Source organism: Chelonia mydas, chromosome 1 (genome assembly GCF_015237465.2).
Source record: "Chelonia mydas isolate rCheMyd1 chromosome 1, rCheMyd1.pri.v2, whole genome shotgun sequence".
NCBI lineage: Eukaryota > Metazoa > Chordata > Testudines > Cheloniidae > Chelonia > Chelonia mydas.
This window is the reverse complement of record NC_057849.1, coordinates 247,408,260-247,428,899: the sequence shown is the minus strand read 5'-3', so window position 1 is coordinate 247,428,899 and position 20,640 is coordinate 247,408,260. Positions and strand designations below refer to the sequence as shown.

Sequence of the window (20,640 nt, the reverse complement as noted above, 5' to 3'; positions counted from 1 at the left end):
CATCCAGCCTGTTGTTTTACTTCCCGGACATTTCATTAAAATTTGTATAAGTTACTAATTATAAACTAATTATGTTTTATAAAAAAATGTAGCTCCGTTCACATCAAAGATACGACCCAGTTGCTTCTAGTATCCATGCAGATACCCCTAGCTTTCTTCCATACCCTGGGAACTCATTTTGTAGTACTGTGCTGACACCAGAAGGCTTATGTCCTAGGCTCAGCAGAGTTTGCTGCAGCTGCTTTGCTGAAGATGGATAACTTGCTCATAAGAAGTTTATAACAAACAACAAAACGGGATTATGAACAACACTGTGTTGCACATCACATCATTGGTGCTAAAGCTCTTGATTCTTTATACAGAGCCAGAAGTGTTCAGCTGGAGCCTAAAAACGAGCTAAAATGTGCTAAACAAAGAACAAAAGCCCTGCCCCAAAGAGCTCACAATGTCATGGCACACAAGGGTGTGAGCAAAGAAGGATATATAGTTGCTAGGCTTCACAGAGCAGGTAGGTGTTCAGAATTTTATTGACGGAGAAGGAATTGGGGTTGGCCTACACTAACTGGGAGCTGTTCCATGCTCGAGGCATATTAAGAAAGAACACTGCAACCACGAATTACAGTGCATTCTGCTGCAAAAATGCTTTAGAACCTTCATGGTAAGTCCTTCATTCTGACTGGACCCTTGTGCCCACATGGAGTTTACTGTAGGTTCAAGCCCTAGTAGGTGACTCATGCCAGTTGTATCTACCGCCTGTCATTCTAATATTGTACTGTATTTTTCTGTAATTCTCTATGCTATGTTCTTCAGGACAGGAAATCTATTACTTATTTTGACACAGCTCTTCTACTATGCACCATCAATGTGCACCTATGGTGCCATATAAATAATGATAATGCAATCACGATGTCCAATCAAATGCACATGGAGCGTATATGTAAAATAGGATTAAGTCATAGCCTCTAAAAACCTGGTAACATTCTACTAGACCGGAGGTTTTCAAACTCTGGGGTGCACCCCCCAGGGGAGTGGGCGAGAAGGAACATTCAGGGGGGCAAGGGGCGATGCCAGGTAGCTCAGACCTCAGCCCCCGAGGGTGGAACTCTGAAAAGGAGCGCCACCTCCATCCCGACTCACCTCTTTTTGTCTGGGTTGGGGGCGGGGGAGGTGAGGCGCAACCAAAAATTGTAAAATCAAAGGGGGGGCTCAGCTAAAAAACGTTTGAAAAACCACTGTTCTAGACACATTTCTGATTCTGTGTAATATTTTCCCCATACTTCTCTTCATCCACTAAGGCTGAAGTTTCGTGCCACCTCTTTCCCACCAGAAGTCATATCCTTGAATTGAAATGGGACAATTGGATGCAAGGAAAATAAGTAGAAGACTTAGAAAATGGGGGTTCATCTGAGGAATAAGCTACAGAACACAATAAATCCCACAGAAACCAAGATCCTATTTCGCTAGTAAGAAGAAGGGGAACAACAACATAAATAATGTTATTTCTAAATAGAATGTTTGTCATTGTTTTTGCATGAAAAATCAGCAAATTTATTATAAGCATCTTTGTAGGTGGTATTTCAGGATAAAACTGAGTTATACACACATGAACAGCCACTTTATTTGGTGATCCTAGCTCTTGAAAACTGAAGTGGGCAGCATGAATCCATTCATTTCAATGGAACTAGAACATTGCATCTCTCCTTGTGTATTGAACCCAAGAGTAGTTTGTTTTCCCTTTCGTGCCCATTCTGGACCCTCCCTGTATGAAAATAGACAGGAGTTTCACATCACACATTCACCGCTGGAGGTTATTTGCATTGTCTCTCTCTGTAAAGGAACAATGACATCACCTCTCCTTTGGTTCTACACACAGGAGCAAAAAAAAAAAAAAATGGTATTGTGACCTAGAAAACCTTGCTTGAAACAATTCCCTACGACTTGAGGCCGTTTGGAATGGAAGGGATATATTGTTTTGACTTGATTAAAGCTGAAAAGTTGATTTGACGTCCTGTTGTCAAGGAAACCAATTCACATACGAAAGAAAACAGTTGTGATGGTATCATTCAGACTATTCAAGTGACCTTAGGAGGGGGGCAGGGGAGAATAACGGCTTCCATTCCAAAGATCTGTATTCAACACACTTCACCACTGTGAAAATACATATCATTGCTCTTCATGCTTATTGGGAAGCTGTTTTCAATCTGAAAAGAGCAAAATGCCAGATCTTCTCCAAGGCCATCAGGTCAAATGCCTTGATTCTGGTCATACATGCACAGCTGCCACATAACGTTTGTTACCTTTATTCACAAGAACTGTAAGACTCAAACAGAAGAAGCTGTGGGAATGAGGAAGGAGTTTCATGCATTGGGTAGATCATAATAATACACGTGTGTGCACGTACACACACACACACACACACACAGGCAGCCACAAGAGGCCCAAACATTTTCCTAGAACCACTAATTGACCACTTACATCAAGCATGGTAACAGTTGCATCCGATGAAGTGAGCTGTAGCTCACGAAAGCTTATGCTCAAATAAATTTTTTAGTCTCTAAGGTGCCACAAGTCCTCCTTTTCTTTTTGCGGATACAGACCAACACGGCTGCTACTCTGAAAAGTGTCCCAAAGATTCCTTTTCCTGGAAGATTTCAAGAGTAGCATTTATTCCCTGCCAATCTCCTGGATCCCTGACAAATCAGGTTTCTCTCTAGGACACAGCCCAGAAACTGTCCTGCTATTGAACAACCTTCTCTTGGCCTTGTACAGTGTGACCCAAGAACCTCTTAATGACAACTGGCAAGGGAGTCTCAGGAATGTCCTGATTCTGGAAGGTGCATTCTGATTCACCAAAAAATCATAGAATCATAGGTTGAGAAGGGACCACAAGGGTCATCTAGTCAAGCCCTCGCCATGATGCAGGATTTGTTGTGTCTAAACCATCCAAGACAGATGGCTATCCAGCCTCCTTTTGAAAACCTCCAGCAAAGGAGCTTCCACAACCTTCCTAGGAGGTCTGTTCCACTGTCCTACTGTTCTACAGTTAGGAAGTTCTTCCTGAGAGTTATCCCACATTCTATATTTATGTATTTCGGTTTTTTTTCCCTAAGTGTTGCACCTTACATTTGTCTTTGCTGAATTTAATTGAATGTCATGTGAGATCTTAAGTGAAAGCCAGACCACACTGGTCCTTAATATTGTTGTCAAATGTATGTACAGATACTATGTAAAAAATTATATATATATATATACACACACACTGAAAATATGTTCTTAGATGGAGAAACAGGTCTTCTGTCACACAAGAAGTGTTTGTTCACCTGTCTCTCTGTTGGGATGTTAAGTAAACATTGTAAGATAACCTAATGGATACCATTTACATTTGAAGTTATTGAAGAGATGTGAAGTCAACAAGGCAGCTGCAAACAGGAAAAACAAACCAAAGATGGTTATACTGACTCTGGGTACAGATAATGAATTTTGAGGCTTTAAGCAGAAGGCAAAGAAAACACTGCCTTATTCTACATCCACAAAGTAAATGGACAGTGCATTTACATTCATGAAAACAGGATCTCAGCCAACCTTGGCTGAAATGCTGCAGAGGACTATGGAGGTAAGATAAACTTCTTTAGACAGGAGATTAACCGATTAGTTAAATGTAGTGTCTAGAAAGCGTTTTATGATTTTGTTTGATATGTAACCATTTGTTTCCAATATTCTCACTCATTATCACTTGACTCTTGAATCTTTGTTAATAAACTTATTCTGGTTTGCACTGTAAATGTATCTCAGTGCTGTGATACTAAGCAAGGTGCTGATCCTGAGTTCAGTCATTCAAGCAGATGTGTACATTCTTCCTTTGGAGACAGCAGACCTGGTATTTCTGTGAGTATTCAGTGGATAAGGGGCTGAACACTACAGGGGAATGCTTGAAAGGGACTCCGGGACTGGGGCACACTTATTGTTAACCTGCAAGGCAAAGTAAGGGCTGGCATAGCCCAGAGAAGAGTGCTTAGGTGGCTAATAGGTTGGTGGTGTCAGGGAGCTGACACCAGTTAAGCGCAAGCAAGATTCCTTCATGCTGGAGATTGGGGAGGGGGGGGGAGGGAGTTGGTAACAAGGTGACTCACAGTCCTGGATATCCCAAGAATCATCACATATAGGAAAGAAACCTCTGTGCTGCTAGTGCTAGATGTCTCTGCAGCCTTCAGCACCATTAGTCAGACAGAGCTGAAGATACCTATACAAGACCTTGCAGGAGTAAACAGCACAGCAGTGTGCTGGATCCACTCATTCCTATCAGCCAGACCCCAGAGAGACAGGATATATACCTATGTATCATCTTATGTGCAATCTAACAAGGCTTAGTGCTTTCTCTCATCCTCCAACATCTACAAGAGACCACTCGGAGACAGTGTGACTCATATGCTACCAGTTCATTGTTCTACTGACACTGCCCTGCCATCACCAATGCCTGAAGGAATGGGTAAGCAGAGGAGTGAAAACCAGAGAGCTCTAGATCAACTTAGAAAAAACAGATGTGATACTAATTAGAATGCGGAAAACATACTGAGGAACTAATGCCAGTGCTCTATCATCACCATTGTTTAAGGGCACAAGACTACAGATCTTTGGAATAATATGAAGCCTCAGAGTCATGCTCAGTCCATTACTACCCCAGACAAATCCAAAGTGCCACAGTGGTGATGAACATCTTTTTCTATTTCTCACCGGCCAGGACACTATATCATTTCCTCTCAGTCGAGGATCTAGCCACTGACAGCCATGATATCATTACCTCTTGGTTTTATCTCTGCAAGACACTTTCCCTAGGGTTGAATGTGACTGCCACAAGAAGGATACAATTGGTACAGCAAATACCTCAGACAACAAGGCTGACACAATATTACACCACTGCTCTGCGAATTGAATTCTCCTCCCATTCAATTCGGAGCGTGAGTTTTAAGTCCTGGCCTAGTCTACAAAGCCCTGTGGACTATCTTATATTGGTAGGGGAAGTAGAAGTGGGTGGCAACCTGGGCAGCAGTGACCATGAGATGGTTGAGTTCAGGATCCTCACAAAAGGAAGAAAGGAGAGTAGCAAAATACGGACCATGGAATTCAGAAAAGCAGACTTTGACTCCCTTAGGGAAATGATGGGCAGGATCCCCTGGGAGGCTAATATGAGGGGGAAAGGAGTCCAAGAGAGCTGGCTGTATTTTAAAGAAGCCTTACTGAAGGCGCAGGAACAAGCCATCCTGATGTGCAGAAAGAATAGCAAATAAGGCAGGTGACCAGCTTGGCTTAACAGTGAAATATTCGGTGAGCTTAAACACAAAAAGGAAGCTTCCACAAGAAGTAGAACCTTGGACAGATGACTAGGGAGGAGTATAAAAATATTGCTCAAGCATGCAGAGGTGTAAGCAGGAAGGCCAAAACACAAGTGGAGTAGCAGCTAGCAAGGGATGTGAAGGGTAACAAGAAGGGTTTCTACAAGTATGTTAGCAACAAGAAAAAGGTCAGGGAAAGTGTGGGACCTTTAATGAATGGGGGAGGCAACCTAGCGACAGATGATGTGGAAAAAGCTGAAGTAGTCAATGCTTTTTTGGCCTCGGTCTTCACAGACAAGGTCAACTCCTGCACTGCTGTCCTGGGCAACACAGTATGGGGAGGAGGTGAGCAGCCCTCAGTGGTGAAAGAACAAGTTAAGGACTATTTAGAAAAGCTGGACATGCACAAGTTCCTGGGTCCAGCTCTAATGCATCCGAGGGTGCTGAGGGAATTGGCTGATGTGATTGCAGAGCCATTGACCATTATCTTTGAAAACTCGTGGTGACTGGGGGAGGTCCCAGACAATTGGAAAAAGGCAAATACAGTGGGAAGAAGGAGAACCTGGGGAACTACAGACCGGTCAGCCTCACCTCAGTCCTGGAAAAATCATGGAGTAGGTCCTCAAGAAAACCATTTTGAAGCCCTTGAAGGAGAGGAAGGTGATCAGGAAGAGTCAACATGGATTCATCAAGGGCAAGTCACGCCTGACCAACCTGATTGCCTTCTATGATGAGGTAACTGGCTCTGTGGATATGGGGAAAGCAGTGGATGTGATAAATCTTGACTTTAGCAAAGATTTTGATACAGTCTCCCACAGTATTCTTGCCAGCAAGTTAAAAAAGTATAGATTGGATGAATGGACTATAAGGTGGATAGAAAGCTGAATAGACTGTCGGGCTCAATGAGTAGTGATCAACGGCTCGATGTCTAGTTGGCAGCCGGTCTCAAGCGGAGTGCCCCAGGGGTTGGTTTTGTTCAGCATCTTTATTAATGATCTGGATGATGGGATGGATTGCACCCTCAGCAAGTTCGCAGATGACACTAAGCTGGGGGGAGAGGCAGATATGCTGGAGGGTAGGGATAGGGTCCAAAGTGACCTAGACAAATTGGAGGATTGGGCCAAAAGAAATCTGATGAGGTTCAACAATGATAAATGCAGAGTCCTGCACTTAAGACGGAAGAATCCCATGCACTGCTACAGGCTGGGGACAGACTGGCTAAGCAGCAGTTCTCCAGAAAAGGACCTGGGATTACAAGAAGGCTAACAGCATATTGTACTGCATTAGCAGGAGCATTGCCAGCAGGTTGAGGGAAGTGATTATTCCCCTCTATTTGGCACTGGTGAGGCCACATCTGGAGTATTGCTTCCAGTTTTGGGCCCCTCACTACAGAAAGGATGTGGACAAATTGGACAGAGTCCAGAGGAGGGCAACAGAACTGATCAGAGGGCTGGGGCACATGGCTTATGAGGAGAGGCTGAGGGAACTGGGCTTATTTAGTCTGCAGAAGAGAAGAGTGGGGGGGGATTTGATAGCAGCCTTCAACTACCTGAAGGGGGGTTCCAAAGAGGATGGAGCTCGGCTATTCTCAGCGGTGGCAGATGACAGAACAAGGAGCAATGGTCTCAAGTTGCAGTGGGGGAGGTTTAGGTTGGATATTAGGAAACACTATTTCACTAGGAGGGTGGTGAAGCACTGGAATGGGTTACCTAGGGAGGTGGTAGAATCTCTATCCTTAGAGGTTTTTAAGGCCCGGCATGACAAAGCCCTGGCTGGGATGATTTAGTTGGTGTTGGTCCTGCCTTGAGCAGGGGGTTGGATTAGATGATCTCCTGAGGTCTCTTCCAATCCTAATTTTCTATGATTTTATGATTCTATGATCTTGCAAACCACCTCATCCTCTGCTATCTGCAGACATAGTTGTGGGATGACACAGCTGCAGAGACCCTGGTTTAGATTGTCAGAAATAGGGAGTGGAGTATTTTTTTAGCAGTGAGAACTCCATTAGGTCTGAACCACAACTTGCCTGTCTTCAGATTAATTATAAAACACTGCTCTTTGATAAAGCTTTGCTGCAGGAACAACATCCAAAACATATTTATAATCTACACACACTCACACGCATCTCTGAACTTCTGTGGAACAGGGAAGAAAAAAACCTTTCAGGACTATTTATGCTTTCTTTGTTTGCAGTGTTGTTATAGCGACATTAATTCCGGGATATGAGGCAGATAAGGTGGGTGAGGTAATATCTTTTATTGGACCAATATCTGCTGGTGAGAGAGACAAGTTTTCAATCTCCACAGAGCTCTTCATCAGATCTCGGAAAGGTAATCAGAGCATCACAGCTACATACAAGGTGAAACAGATTGTTAAGCATAAGAAGTTAAAACATGTTGCAAGAAACCATTCAAAATGAAGTAGGCAACTGAGACCTCAGCAGTCATAGGACAAAAGGGAATTAGTGGGTTACAGATTGTTGTAAGGAGACATAAAAACAGTGTCCCTATTGAGTCTATGCTTTCTTTGTAATTATTGGTCTGTATTTATATATCAAAGTAATAAGCACATTGGAAATACCAAGGATAGAGAGAACCCGGAAGTCATTATTTCCACTTAGGATAGAAAAGAATGGAAGGCAAAGTGCAGCTCCAGCACTATTATAACAATGCAAAACTTGTACTACCAATGTGGGATTCAAAGAAACGGGAAATTATTGACTTTAGGGGAGTCCCTGTGTACTCTTCCTGAGGTGTAGTCCCTCCTCAGCACTAGTAAGTGGTTAACTACAGCTGGAGGACAGGGGAAAGAGGTGTGCAATTTTTACTTTTTACTTCATGATATTTTTAAAATGGATATTTTTGTACAGATATGGAGTGAGAGATTTGAACTCAAATCCACAGTATTTTGCAAACGTGATTTTTTCTTAAATTAAATTAAATTTTGGTGAATGTTTCATTGTCTCATTGTGAAAACTCAGAATCACATAGGTGACAGGCATGTAAACCAAAGCAACTTTAAAGGCACTTCCTCCCCTCATCAGTTCAATGTTCACATAAGAGAAGAGATATATTTTCTTTTGTGCAGCGGCTTCCAACACCCTTATTTTACAAGGGTGGTAGCTCTGTAAAGGCCTGAGAAAGACTGAGGGCTTGGCTACACTTGCGAGTTAGAGCGCATTAAAGCAGCCCAGTGCGCTCTAACTCACGACGCGTCCACATTGGCAAGGCACGTAGAGCGCTCTGACTCCGCAGCTAGAGCGCTCCTGGTAATCCACTTCGGCAAGTGGAATAACGTTTGATGCGCCCCCGCTGGAGCACCGCGGCAGCAGTGTGGACGCCCTGGTCTGTTAATGCACTCTCATCGGCCTCCAGAAGTGTCCCACAATGCCTGTTCTAGCCACTCTGGTCATCACTTGGAACTCTACTGCCCTGCCCTCAGGTGACCAACCGTCAGACCCACCCTTTAAATTCTCTGGGAATTTTGAAAATCCCCTTCCTGTTTGCTCAGCCAGGCGTGGAGTGCTCTCAGCGAATCTTTCCAAGTGACCATGCCTCCCCGCGCCAGGCTATCCCCAGTATGGAGCAATGGTGAGGTGCTGGACCTCATCAGCACCAGAATGGGAAGAGGTGCTCTGTGGGATAGCTGCCCACAATGCACCGCTCCCAATGCCGCTGCAAGTGCTGCAAATGTGGACACGTCAGCGCACTTGCAGCTGTCGGTGTTGACAGACTGCAGCGCTTTCCCTGCTGCGCTCTACGAAGGCTGGTTTAACTCAAAGCGCTCTACATTTGCAAGTGTAGCCATGCCCTTAGGTCTAAGCAGAATTGTCTGTATGTTCAATATTAGGAGTTTTTTATATGGAGACACTCAAGAAAGGGAAGGCAAATCAATTAAAGGCGTGAAGTCTAGGCACATCAGTGTGTTAACTTCCATCTGGATGCTTTTATTCAGGAGTAAAGTGGCATTAGTTCACTGTCACTAAGTTGCAAACCAACAAGAAAACAGCAGCAACAACGAACCAAGTAAAGAAAGAGTATTGCTAGCTTACCCACAAACAGGTCCATACTCCTTGATCAGTTTTGTATGGTTTTCCCAAAATCCCTGAGTAAAGAGAAAGAGAGTTACCACAGTATTATCATTGACTACATATGGCATTACCAGAACATTTGAGATCCTAGAATGCAGGGTTACCAACACTCGTGATTCTCTGGTGTTTTTCTTAAATCCCAGCTCCTGGAGTAATGTTACTATATGAGAATCTCAGCTTTCATTTAAGAAAAAACAACACCACCACAACTTTCTGGTTCTCCAGGTTGCAGAAAGACACTTGAAAATGTGAGCTCTAAAGGCTCAAAATGCAAATACAAGGCCAAAGAAAATTTTTTTTAAAAATTTTAAGCCAATCTTATGATTTTGGGGCCTGACTCATAATTCTTTGTATGTTTGTGCTTGGAAATGCAGAAAATGGAGAAACTAATAGAGAGTAGGAATATGATTTACTCATTGCACACAAGAGAAATAAAGGGAAAAAAAGTTTAAAAAAAATGCACCAATAAAACATTATCTCACAAATAAAAAAACCCTGCTTGGTTTGAGTTTAATGCTAAGTAGTCACTGGGGATAAACAGGAAAATTAAACAGCTTTATTTTAACAGACTTATTTTGAATTTTTACTTTTTGTGTTTCACTCTCATACTTGAAGAAAACTGGTATCCATTTAGATGAGGAAATTTATTACTATACTAAATTGTTACCTACCACATAAATACAATTTGAGTAGCAGGAGGGGAGGTATAAAGTGCTTCCCCAAAAGTGAATAAACATGATTAAGACAAAACTATAGTATTCAGAAAATTATATGGTATTGTATTTATCACTTAGATAGGGAAAGTAACTGCAGTATGACCTTGCTAATCTGCATTTCTATAATCCATGGGCTATCTCCATTCTCAGCAAAGAGTCACTAGCAAAATGGTGCATTGAGGTCACAGATGAAGACTTTACCCCTTTTACAACATACTATGGAATATTGGCTAGAGCAGTATGAAATATAAATAATTAAAATTAAATCATAGTCAACATAAATGTATGAAACACACTGTAATGCAGTATCTGTGCTTTTGTTGTTGTTGCTTTTTTGCACTAAAATAATTCAAAAAATCTGGCAGTTGGCAAGGGCTCTCCCATTTAACAGAGCAAATTAAAAATATTTTTCTACTTTAGATAAAATTAAATACAATTCTTTTTTAATAGGCAGTTGTATAGGGTTTTTTGAATTCTTAAAGTAAATCCACGTTGAACTTTTTATTTTTTTAATCGCAGGGTTTTTAACATGTGATTTGTTCCATGGAACTGAGTTACCACCAATTTCGCAATCGTGTGTTTATTTGTGTTCTAATTATATAACAGAAAGATAGAGTAAAAATATCAGCGAGCATAATGACTTTAGATTTTAGAAAACATAATGATGAGAGGAGATGAAATTTTAAAAGGAACAATTTAGGCTGAATGTCAGGAAAATCTTTCTGAGACACAAGATGAGTGAGGTAATCTTTTTTATTGGACCAACTTCTGTTGGTGAGAAAGACAAGCTTTCAAACCACACAGAAAGAAAAGGAGTACTTGTGGCACCTTAGAGACTAACCAATTTATTTGAGCATAAGCTTTCGTGAGCTACAGCTAACTTCTTCTACAGGACTGGGGAAAGAATTTCCAGCCTTACAGCAAAATGCAAAGTGAAACAGGTTGTTTAGCATAAGTACTTAGCACATATTGTAAGAGACCATTCAGGATAGAGTTGCTTGAATGTTTGTCTCTCTCATCGCCAGCAGAAGTTGGTCCAATAAAAGTTATTACCTCACCCACCTTGTCCGTCTAATATCCTGGGACCAACACTGCCACAACTACACTACATAGAACAATGGAAGATATAGGAAAGTCTAGAGTTCTATTACCCTGTCAGCTTGTAGTGATTCAGTCTTCACTGGCAGGGCTCCAATAAACACTAAAGCTTATGTCCCCTGGCATAACTCCCAACAAAGGGGTGTGGTGGAAACACCACCTTGTCCTTCCCCTTAAGTGAATCCTGCCTGAAGCGCAGCAAGCCTTGCAGGTTAAGGGAGGTGCATTTGCAACTTCTTTGCACCGGTTGAGGTGCATTTGGCCCTATGAGGTATTATTGTAGGGTAGCCCCGGATTGTAACTGCAATAATAGTCTGCACATATACCGTGATTGAGGATCTACAAACCACTGAGCAGCTGTTTTACAAAGAAACTGAGGCAGAGAGCTTTAATTGACTTGCTAAATGCCACACACTGTATCAGTGGCAGAGCTAAAATTAGAATTTAGGAGCTCTACCTCCTAGTCACGTACTCAGTGCATTACCTACTGCTACAGCTTAACCAACGGGGGGGGGGGGGGGTGATGGAGTGGAGGAAGTGAAATAATTTGTTAGTCTCTAAGGTGCCACAAGTACTCCTTTTCTTTCTGCGAATACAGACTAACACAGCTGCTACTCTGAAACCTATAGTTTTTCAGGAATCAGAAGGAAAATGTAGCATAGACTATGCCATTTGTAATGATACCTAAGTGCATGAGTGTTGACCTTGAAGTTACCACTTTAAATAATGTGTCACAATCTCTAATTGTAAAAAAGTGGGCAGCTATGCTGTTCCAAGTTAGAAAAATCACTTCTCCTTTCTCGTTTTCTGAAAGGCTACAGAATGTAACTGATCACAAACACCACCTCAGGAAAAGGTTTTTAAATTGCACTTGGCCCTCACAATTAGCTGCCATCCTGCTGATGGGCCATTATCAAAGAGATAACACATGCATGCAAGCTGAAGGATTCCTTTCCTGAGGAAGGCATATTTAGCAGCAACTGGTACACCATGGAAACAGCAGCTGAAGTGGTTTAACTGCCTGAAATCCAGAAAGCTTTTTCTTTACATAGTTTGTGCCAGCTTCCTCACAGGATGTTTGCATTCTCTCCTCTCTTTGATTGATTGTAAGTTATCAAATGTATCTGTGTACCGAACAACGCATAGGGCCAAATTCTGCTCTCAGACACACACAGCCCAGGTAGAACTCCTGCTGAAGGAAATGAGAATTACAGCTGTCAGGGAGAGTAGAATTTGGCCACTAGAAACTACCTTAAGCAATTTCATGTTAAGATTTCAGGCTCTGCAGCACATAAATCAGGGAAATCAGAAAAGACAATGTGGACTCAAGTCTCCATTTTTAAAAGTGGATTCTCCCAGAGGAGGATTCCCCCCCCCACACTACTGCATTCACCAGGTTACTTCTCCAGACTCTCAAAAGACCTGTGTTGCAGAGACCTTCCCCTCCAGTTGAGAATGGACAGAGGCATCTCTGTCCGGAGTCACTGTATCCAATGTTTTCAGAAATGGCCACTAGTTTTGTATCTCTCAATTTTTGGATGCTAAGCATGGGACATCATGGGCCTGTTCTTCTGAGGTGCTGAGCACCTTCAGTTCTCACAGACTTCAAGTGGAGTCCTGAGGACTCAGCACTTCTGAAAGATAGGGCTCAAGGTGATTCAAGCTGATTACCAGAAAAATGGAAGCATCAAAATTCTGCGGCCACTTTGGAAAATGTTGGGGCTCTGCAATTTGACAACAGATCATATGACTTGTGAAATTAACTAGGGTCCTTGCTGGGATCACAAGAGGCAGGGTACAATGGTTTTAATGAGAGCACATGCGCTGGGATGCAATACAGGTCTGTCGTTGCCCACAGCTCAAGAATTTAGTCAACAAAATAATTTCTACAGGAAAAACTTCTTCTAGAACATAGGGTAGCCCAAGGTACTTAAATGGGAACACAAGTGGTATTGGACCACATGGTAATGGAGATATGTCACTCAAGCACCACTGAATGAGCAGCATTCTAATTTAAGAATAACAGAGAACAGATTTATTTTATTACGTGTTTATGAAAAGTATCACCTTGACAGACCTGGAGACAGCATTCCCCTCACCACAGAACACATGAAGCATGAGCAACAGCATTCCCCTCACCACAGAACATATGAAGCATGAGTAACAGCAGTGCAAGCTTCCTTGCATTGCCCAGTAAAAAAATGCCCCAACTCTGGCCTGAAATGAACATCTCTGGGGTTTCATGCCCATTCAAATGTTGGCTTGAGAATATCAGTTGTGGTGTTATCTGATGCCAACACCTGTTCATGAGGGACTGGACAGACACCAAGTCTCTTCACCTAGGCCACTGAAAGGTCACTACCAAGATAGTCGGGATTCAAACCTGTAACCTAGAAACCAAAGGCTCCATATCCCATTACTAAACCCATGTGCTGTTCGGTCCCTCAGTCATATGTTGTATTTTGTGTCATGATGATATTCTTAACTGGAGCATCACTACTTAAATATCCATATCAAATAAAGAGAAAAAATCCATATAGCTATCCACTTACATCAGGTAACAGAAACTAATAGCATTTAGGGTTGGGACTTTTAAAAGGAGCCCAAGGCAACTAGGTACCAATTCCCATTGAAATCCAATGGGTTTTGTGTGCCTACCACCCAAATGATCATATATGTTTCAAAACATGATCTAGCAACACTTGAATTATAATAAGGCCAGAGCTCACTTTTAAGGAATGACTCCCTGGATGGTTCAATCTCCCCAGTAATAATCATAGAGGAAACACTAGGAGGCCAGCAGACAGCAAGGAAGAGAACCAGAGTGAATTTCTATCCAGCACTATTCTAAACCATGTACATAGTTTGTTTCCTTTGATCATCATTCCTAATAGCTGTCCTTTGTGTGTAATTTGGTTTAATTTATGTGTGTGCCATTTCAGATTTTAAAAAACATATATAAGCCTTCCAAATTTATTAAAAACAGCCTTCCTACCCTTTATAGTTATTAAGAGAGGTTAGTGTTATGCAATTATGTTAATCCTCATTTGTAAAGGCTAATTAACTGAATGCTAATTGAATCTGCATATGAAAATTAGGACAATGTGTTCTCATTGTACAATTATAAAAAATTACCTGAACTAAATACCAAGAAAACTGTAAATTATTTTTTACCTTTATTCGCCATAATACTATCTATTAACAATGGCCTTTGCTTTGCAAAGAACTGGCTAGACACAACCCTGAGTTGCTTCTACAAGCCCTTCATTTTGAAATGACTATTTTCCCCCTTTGATGCTCTCTCTCTTAACCAACCCTTTATAGACATGACTCCTTTCCTGGTGCAGAAGCTGTATTTGTATCTTTCTCTAGGGTCCAAGCCAATGCCACCCAATGTATTAGATGGCACGAGATGATTCAGTCAATAGCTAATACCTTGCCCCAAAAGCTCAAACCCATCATCTCTGCAACACAGCATACACAAGGCTAGATAACAGGTTATCACTGCACTAGCCTTTAACCCCAGGAGACATGGGGTCAAATTCTCATTCAAGTCACAAGGAGAAATGAATCTTGTCTCATTCTAGTCTCTCTATGTGTCTGTTACAAAACAAAGACAGTTAGCAACAACCATCAGCCTTTGCTCAAAAGAGCCAGAGACTGTAATATCAAGAGCTACAAGAGGGAATTAATAAAATCCCATCACACTTACTAGTATTAGTTGAATCTCCCCATTAACCAGGTTAGGACATTCATTCAGAGCATTAGTAATTATAACCTCACTTTCTCCTACCTTGACTTTCAGACGTGCACATTATCTTCTGTCTCAAGGTCTTGTTGCACTTTACAAACATTAGGTTAGCCTCACAACATCCCAGAGATAGGTAAGTGTAAAGCCTATTTCACAGATGGGGAAACTGAGGTTCAAGATTAAGTAATTTGCCAAATGTCACACAGAAAGACAATGGCAGAGCTGGGAACAGGACACAAATTTCTGTTTCCCAGCTCTGTGTCTTACAAGACCATTCTTTCTCCTCCATCTTTCATAGGAACACAGGACACTATACCAGACTGAAGCATCAACAGCCCTTCAGGTTTGATGTTCTCTGCCTATGGCTATGCCCTATGTCTGAAACTTAAAAGGAAGTCAGAGTCAAAACCCATATATCCAACCAACTGTGCATTATTTTACATAGAGGGAGATTTCTTTCTGACCCCTGTGTTCAGCACCAGATTCAACTACCCTTATCTTAATATGCATGACCACAAATGTAATTAGTCATAAAATTATCCAGACCTTTTAAAAAAATCCAGCTCACTGATTTCCTGCAGTGGTGAATTCTCTATACTGTGTGAACTTTTATTTGTTTGGAAGTTAACTGCCATTAACTTAGATCTTGTTCTTATCTGATGTGTGGTTGTAACTGCAATTTCCCTGTTTATTACTTATATCTGTGGTTCCCAAATTTGTTTGTACTGCAACTCCCTGACAAATATTTTAAAACATGGTGGCTCCCCCCAAACAAATACTGGGTTTCTGGGGAGGGATTTTGTTTTGTTTTAACAACTCAGCACCCTAGACTCAAGAGCACTAGAGTTAGGACAGCTTTACAATTTTATTCAACTGTATAGTTTGTTTAATGATATTATCTGATCTAATCTGAGTTTTTAAAACTATAATTTGAAAATATGGATTTATTGGCATGTTCAGACATAGCTGAAGTATGATTTGAGTGAGAAGAATGGGCCTACTTCAAACTGCACAGTGGCACAGTGTTTGGTTGAATCTCTGACTGATTTATGTCTGGCACTTTCTCCAAGTTTAAATTTCTACGTTTAGTTTTCACAGAAATCCTTGTTGAACACCCAGATTTACAGAGATCACTGGACGCAAATGGAAGCAACACTTCCACAGCTTCATCATGGAGTTGCTCACACTCTCCTTTAACAGAAATCCAGAACTCTTGGTTTGTGAGATTTGAAAATTTGGTCTTCAGTATGTGATCACCTGACAATTCTAAGATATTTTCTTGAGCCAAGATAAGGTTGGAAGGGAGACAAGTATTACGAAAAACAGATTTTGAATCCAATCGGTATCATCTTCTTCAGCCGCACGTTTGCTACCTGCAGGCTGAGCACTTGGTAAAAAACTGTTCCCTTATACAGACGCAACTTTTTCTCCTTCAGCCCCCTTCCCCTAGGAAATCTCTCAGCTGAAAGCCACCTGCTGGAGTGGAGGACAAAGAAAGTGCCAGCAGCAGCAGCAGCACAAGACACAGACCCACAGATAAAATGCAGGATTTCCAGGTTTATGGATCTTGGGTGGCAGATAGAATACCCCTGGTCGGGATTCTTGGGGTGTGTCTGTGCAGATTGGTTCCTGTGCTTTTTCAGGGAGTTTTTTGAGCAAATGGTGTAGTTTCTTTTGGTAACCCTCAGTGGGATCAGACGGTAATGGCCTGTAGAATGTGGTGTTAGAGAACTAGGACTCTGGTGCTATTCACATTTTTTCTTACCATGCAAAACTTGGGGTAGGGTACAGGCTCATCTAACCCTATACGCGAACCAGCACCAGGCCTGGTCATTGCTTGGATGGGAGGCCTCAAAAGAAAACTCAAGCACTGCAGGAAGTGGTGTTATTTATTTAGTAGGGGGTAGTCTCTGGGACTTTTTTGAAGCAATTCCCCAGCATTTTGCTAGGAAACGCTGTGTTGGTGAAATGGGAGACTTAAAATCAAAGCCACTCTATTACCTGTGGTCACTGAAAAGCCCATGTCCAAGACTGTGGAACAAATTCCCTCAGAAACTAAACATCATTACAAACCTCACTACCTTCCGCTCCAAGTGCAAGGGCACTTCTTTGACCTCATCTTCTCTTGCACACACATAGTGCATACACTTAAGCCTTGTCTACACTACACAATTTGGCGACAAAAGTGTGGAGGTGTACACACTGAAATGCTCCTCCTGACGAATCAGAACTTCTTTTCCACTCTTGAAAGGTCTAGCCAGTCCCAGCACTCCGGCTCTGCCGTTCAGGATGCAGGAGAGGGGAGCTCCAGTAAGTGATCATTTTGCTCTGATACTGCACAGTGACAGGAGATTGAGCTCTCATGTATTTCCTTATATGGCAGAGGAGGGATAAGGGACAGAAACTAACAACAGAATCTGTCCATCTATGCAGTGGGGCCACAGTGGAAAAGTTTGTTAAGGTCCATGGGGATGTCTCTGGAATCCTCCACAGAGATCTCCAGGAAGCTTTCCTGTAGGTATTCTGCAAACCTCTGCCGAAGGTTCCTTAGCAGAGCTGCCTTGTTTCTCCCCCCGCTGTAGGAAACTTTGCCGTGACACACAGCAATTATTCCTGCAGAGACCAGAGCGGCACACAGGTGAGCAGCATATAGAGCCGGTCTGAAACCACACAAATGCAGAAGATGTATCCCTGCATTCTGGGTTACCATTAGGAGTAAGATATTTGGCTCAGTTACCCTAGCCTGTGGAAAAGGATACCAATAGTCAGAATAGGCTCCCTAGCCGCTTATAGTAACCCCATTTGCAAATCACCCTTTGCCCCTTCTTGCCCTTTCCCCCTTGCCCATCCTCTCTCCCCAGTGAACTCCCCATAATTGGGACTCGCGGTGACCTGTGTGCTAGCCAAGGGATAGTGAGAAAGAGGTGTGTGTAACTTTTGTGATTCATGGCTGCGAGCACACTCATAATACTGTCTCTGTTCATTGTTTCTTTGCCTTCTGCAGATGTGCCCTTGAGAACACACTCCTCCACACCAGTGGAGCGCCTCCATCAGATCCAGGAGGAGTAAGGAGGATATGTTTCGCTAAGTGCTGCAGTCAACAGATGCAGCACAGAACGAAACAAGAGCGTGGAGGGAGACAATACATGAAAGACTGAAGCTGGATAGCCAGGAGAGGACACAGGAGCAGGAGCAGATGATAAAGCTCCAGATATGTTGAAGTCCTCATTAGCCTGCAAGCAGAGAAAATCCACGCCCAACTCCCCTTCCAGCCACTACAGAACTTCGATCCACGCCCTCCCCAAAATCCCCCACCGTACTCATCATGTGTTCCTGGTCCCTCACAGTGCCCCATGCACTCCATGCCTGGGGACTGGTTTTTCAACGAAAACTGGAATTACACCCAGCTGTGAGAGCCCTTACCGCGAGGCTGTTCCTTATTTTCATGTCCCCTGTTTGTCCAAAATTTTATGTTTTATCCTGTTATTAAACATGAGTCTTTGAAATAAAATGAGTCTTTATTTGTGACATATATACATACATCGCTCAGAGCTAACATTGAAATACATTGGCTGTACGTAGGAATATTTGCTCCTTGCAATTAATGTTCAAGAAGCAAGCACTACAGGGGTAATTCATGGCAGCAAGTAAACATTGCCTGGTCGAATGCATCACATACTGACACATTACTGGGAATCATTGTCAAAATGCTCCTTCAAAGCCTCCTTGATTTGAATAGCCTCCTGCTGAGCCCCTCTAATTGCCCTTGTATCTGGCTGCTCAAAATCAGCAGCCAGCCGATCAACCTCAGTGGCCCACCCCTGGGAAAACCTTTCCCCATTTGATTCGTAAATATTATGCAGAGTACAGCTGGCTGCAATGACTATCAGAATATTTTCCTCACTGAAGGCTAAACGGCCAAAAAGATAGCATCAGCGACCTTTTAACTGGCCAAAGGCACATTCAACGCTCATTCAGCACCTGCTGAGCCTGTTGTTGAAGCGTTCTCTGCTGCTGTCTAGGTTCCTGGTGTAAGGTTTCATAAGCCACAGAAGCAAAGGGTACGCGGGGTCTCCAAGGATCACTATGGGCATTTGCACATCCCCCATTGGAATCTTCTGGTCTAGAAAGGAAGTCCCAGTCTGCAGCTTTCCATTGAGTCCAGTGTTCCAAAAGATGTGTGCATCATGCACCTTCCCGGACCACCTGCACTGACGTCAGTGAAATGGCCAAGGTGATCTACCAGCACCCGCAAGACCATGGAGAAGTAGCCCTTTCAGTTGACGTACTCCAACCAAAGATGGTTGGGGACCAAAATTGGGATATACATTCCATCTACCACCCCACCGCAGTTAGGGAATCCCATCACCTCAAAGCCATCAATTTTTTCCTATACACTACCAAGAGTCACAGTCCTTTGTAGCAGGAGGCGATTAATGGCCCTGCACACTTGCAACACCACAGCTCCCAAGGTGGACTTTCCAACTCCAAACTGATTTGTGACTGACCAATAGCAGTCGAGAGTTGCCAGCTTCCACACAGCAATCGCCAGTCACTTTTTCACAGTGAGGGCAGCTCTTATTCTGGTATCCTTGCACCGCAGCTCCACACACAGTTCCAGAAAGATGGCTTTGCGCATCCGTAAATTCTGCTGTCACTGCTCGTCATTCCATACGTGCATCATAGTACAATTCCACCACTCAGCACTTGTTTTCCAAGCTGAGTACTGTTATTCCACTGTGGTAAAGTGTCTCGTGAATGCCAACAGAAATCTTGAACTATTTGTTTCCATGGCAGACAGCAGGGCAGGCATCACTGATTCACTCTCAGTTTCTCAGCTCATGAAATACTGCAGGACCAGCTGCGTTGTGTTCACAATGCTCATAGCCACTCTGGTCAGCAGTTCAGGATCCACGCTGCCAGGTAGAGATGGCAGGTGCACAGTTTATAAGGGCTGTTGAAAAACAGCGTGAAACGAAGTAGAAAGCCCATGGAATGATGAGACGGAAAGAACTGCATCATGGGATGGCAAGCACGTCCCCATGACGCACCGCAATCTGTTCCCAGAGCTCTCAGCAGCAGAGGGTGGTGAGTTGTACAGTGGGATAGCTACCCACAATGAAACACTCTCTCTGTCAATGTAAGAGCAACAACAGTGGGCGTACTCAACTGAAACAAGGAACCTTGTGTGGAAGGGCTCCACCAATGTTATTAAATTGACTTATGATTGTCAACAAAACTTAAGTCAGCTTAACTCTGTAGTGTAGACATGACCTTAGTAAATAACTCTCCCCCCAAAAAACAAAGTACTACCCTGCACCCACAATTCTTCCACTGGCAAGAAGCTGAGAGACAAGTTACTGGAAGCTGATCATATACTACAGTGACGTGAGTGAGGTATAAGAACCTGTGTAGAATAGAACAGATATATTACTTTTTGCAACAAGAGTGTTGGTCCACGATCCTGGCCAAACTTCGACTGGTTAAGTACACTTTTCCAGCTATGAAAAAAAAACAACTCTGTAGTTTCAGTGGGATAAGTTACTCTTCATGTTCTGTTCTGAACTGCAAGGCAGTGTAATAAGGCTGCTATTTTCCACTCCGTAGGTGGTTCATATGATCCATATATATAAAAAACACACAGTCATGTATAAA

General features: G+C 42.7%; 1 protein-coding gene across 13 annotated transcripts in view; it reads right to left on the bottom strand.

Moving 5' to 3' along the window:
• The window catches only part of TBXAS1 (thromboxane A synthase 1), a 323,500-nt gene that overhangs the window by 196,740 nt on the left and 106,120 nt on the right, over positions 1 to 20,640 (bottom strand). For all 13 annotated transcript variants that reach the window (XR_005222459.2, XM_043541631.1, XM_043541625.1 and 10 more), the window contains one exon: positions 9,382 to 9,434. Coding sequence is in view for 12 of the 13 variants with exons in the window: in XM_043541631.1 (XP_043397566.1) it covers positions 9,382 to 9,434 (53 nt within the window). In the remaining variant the exon portion in view is untranslated. The remainder of the gene's footprint in view (positions 1 to 9,381; positions 9,435 to 20,640) is intronic.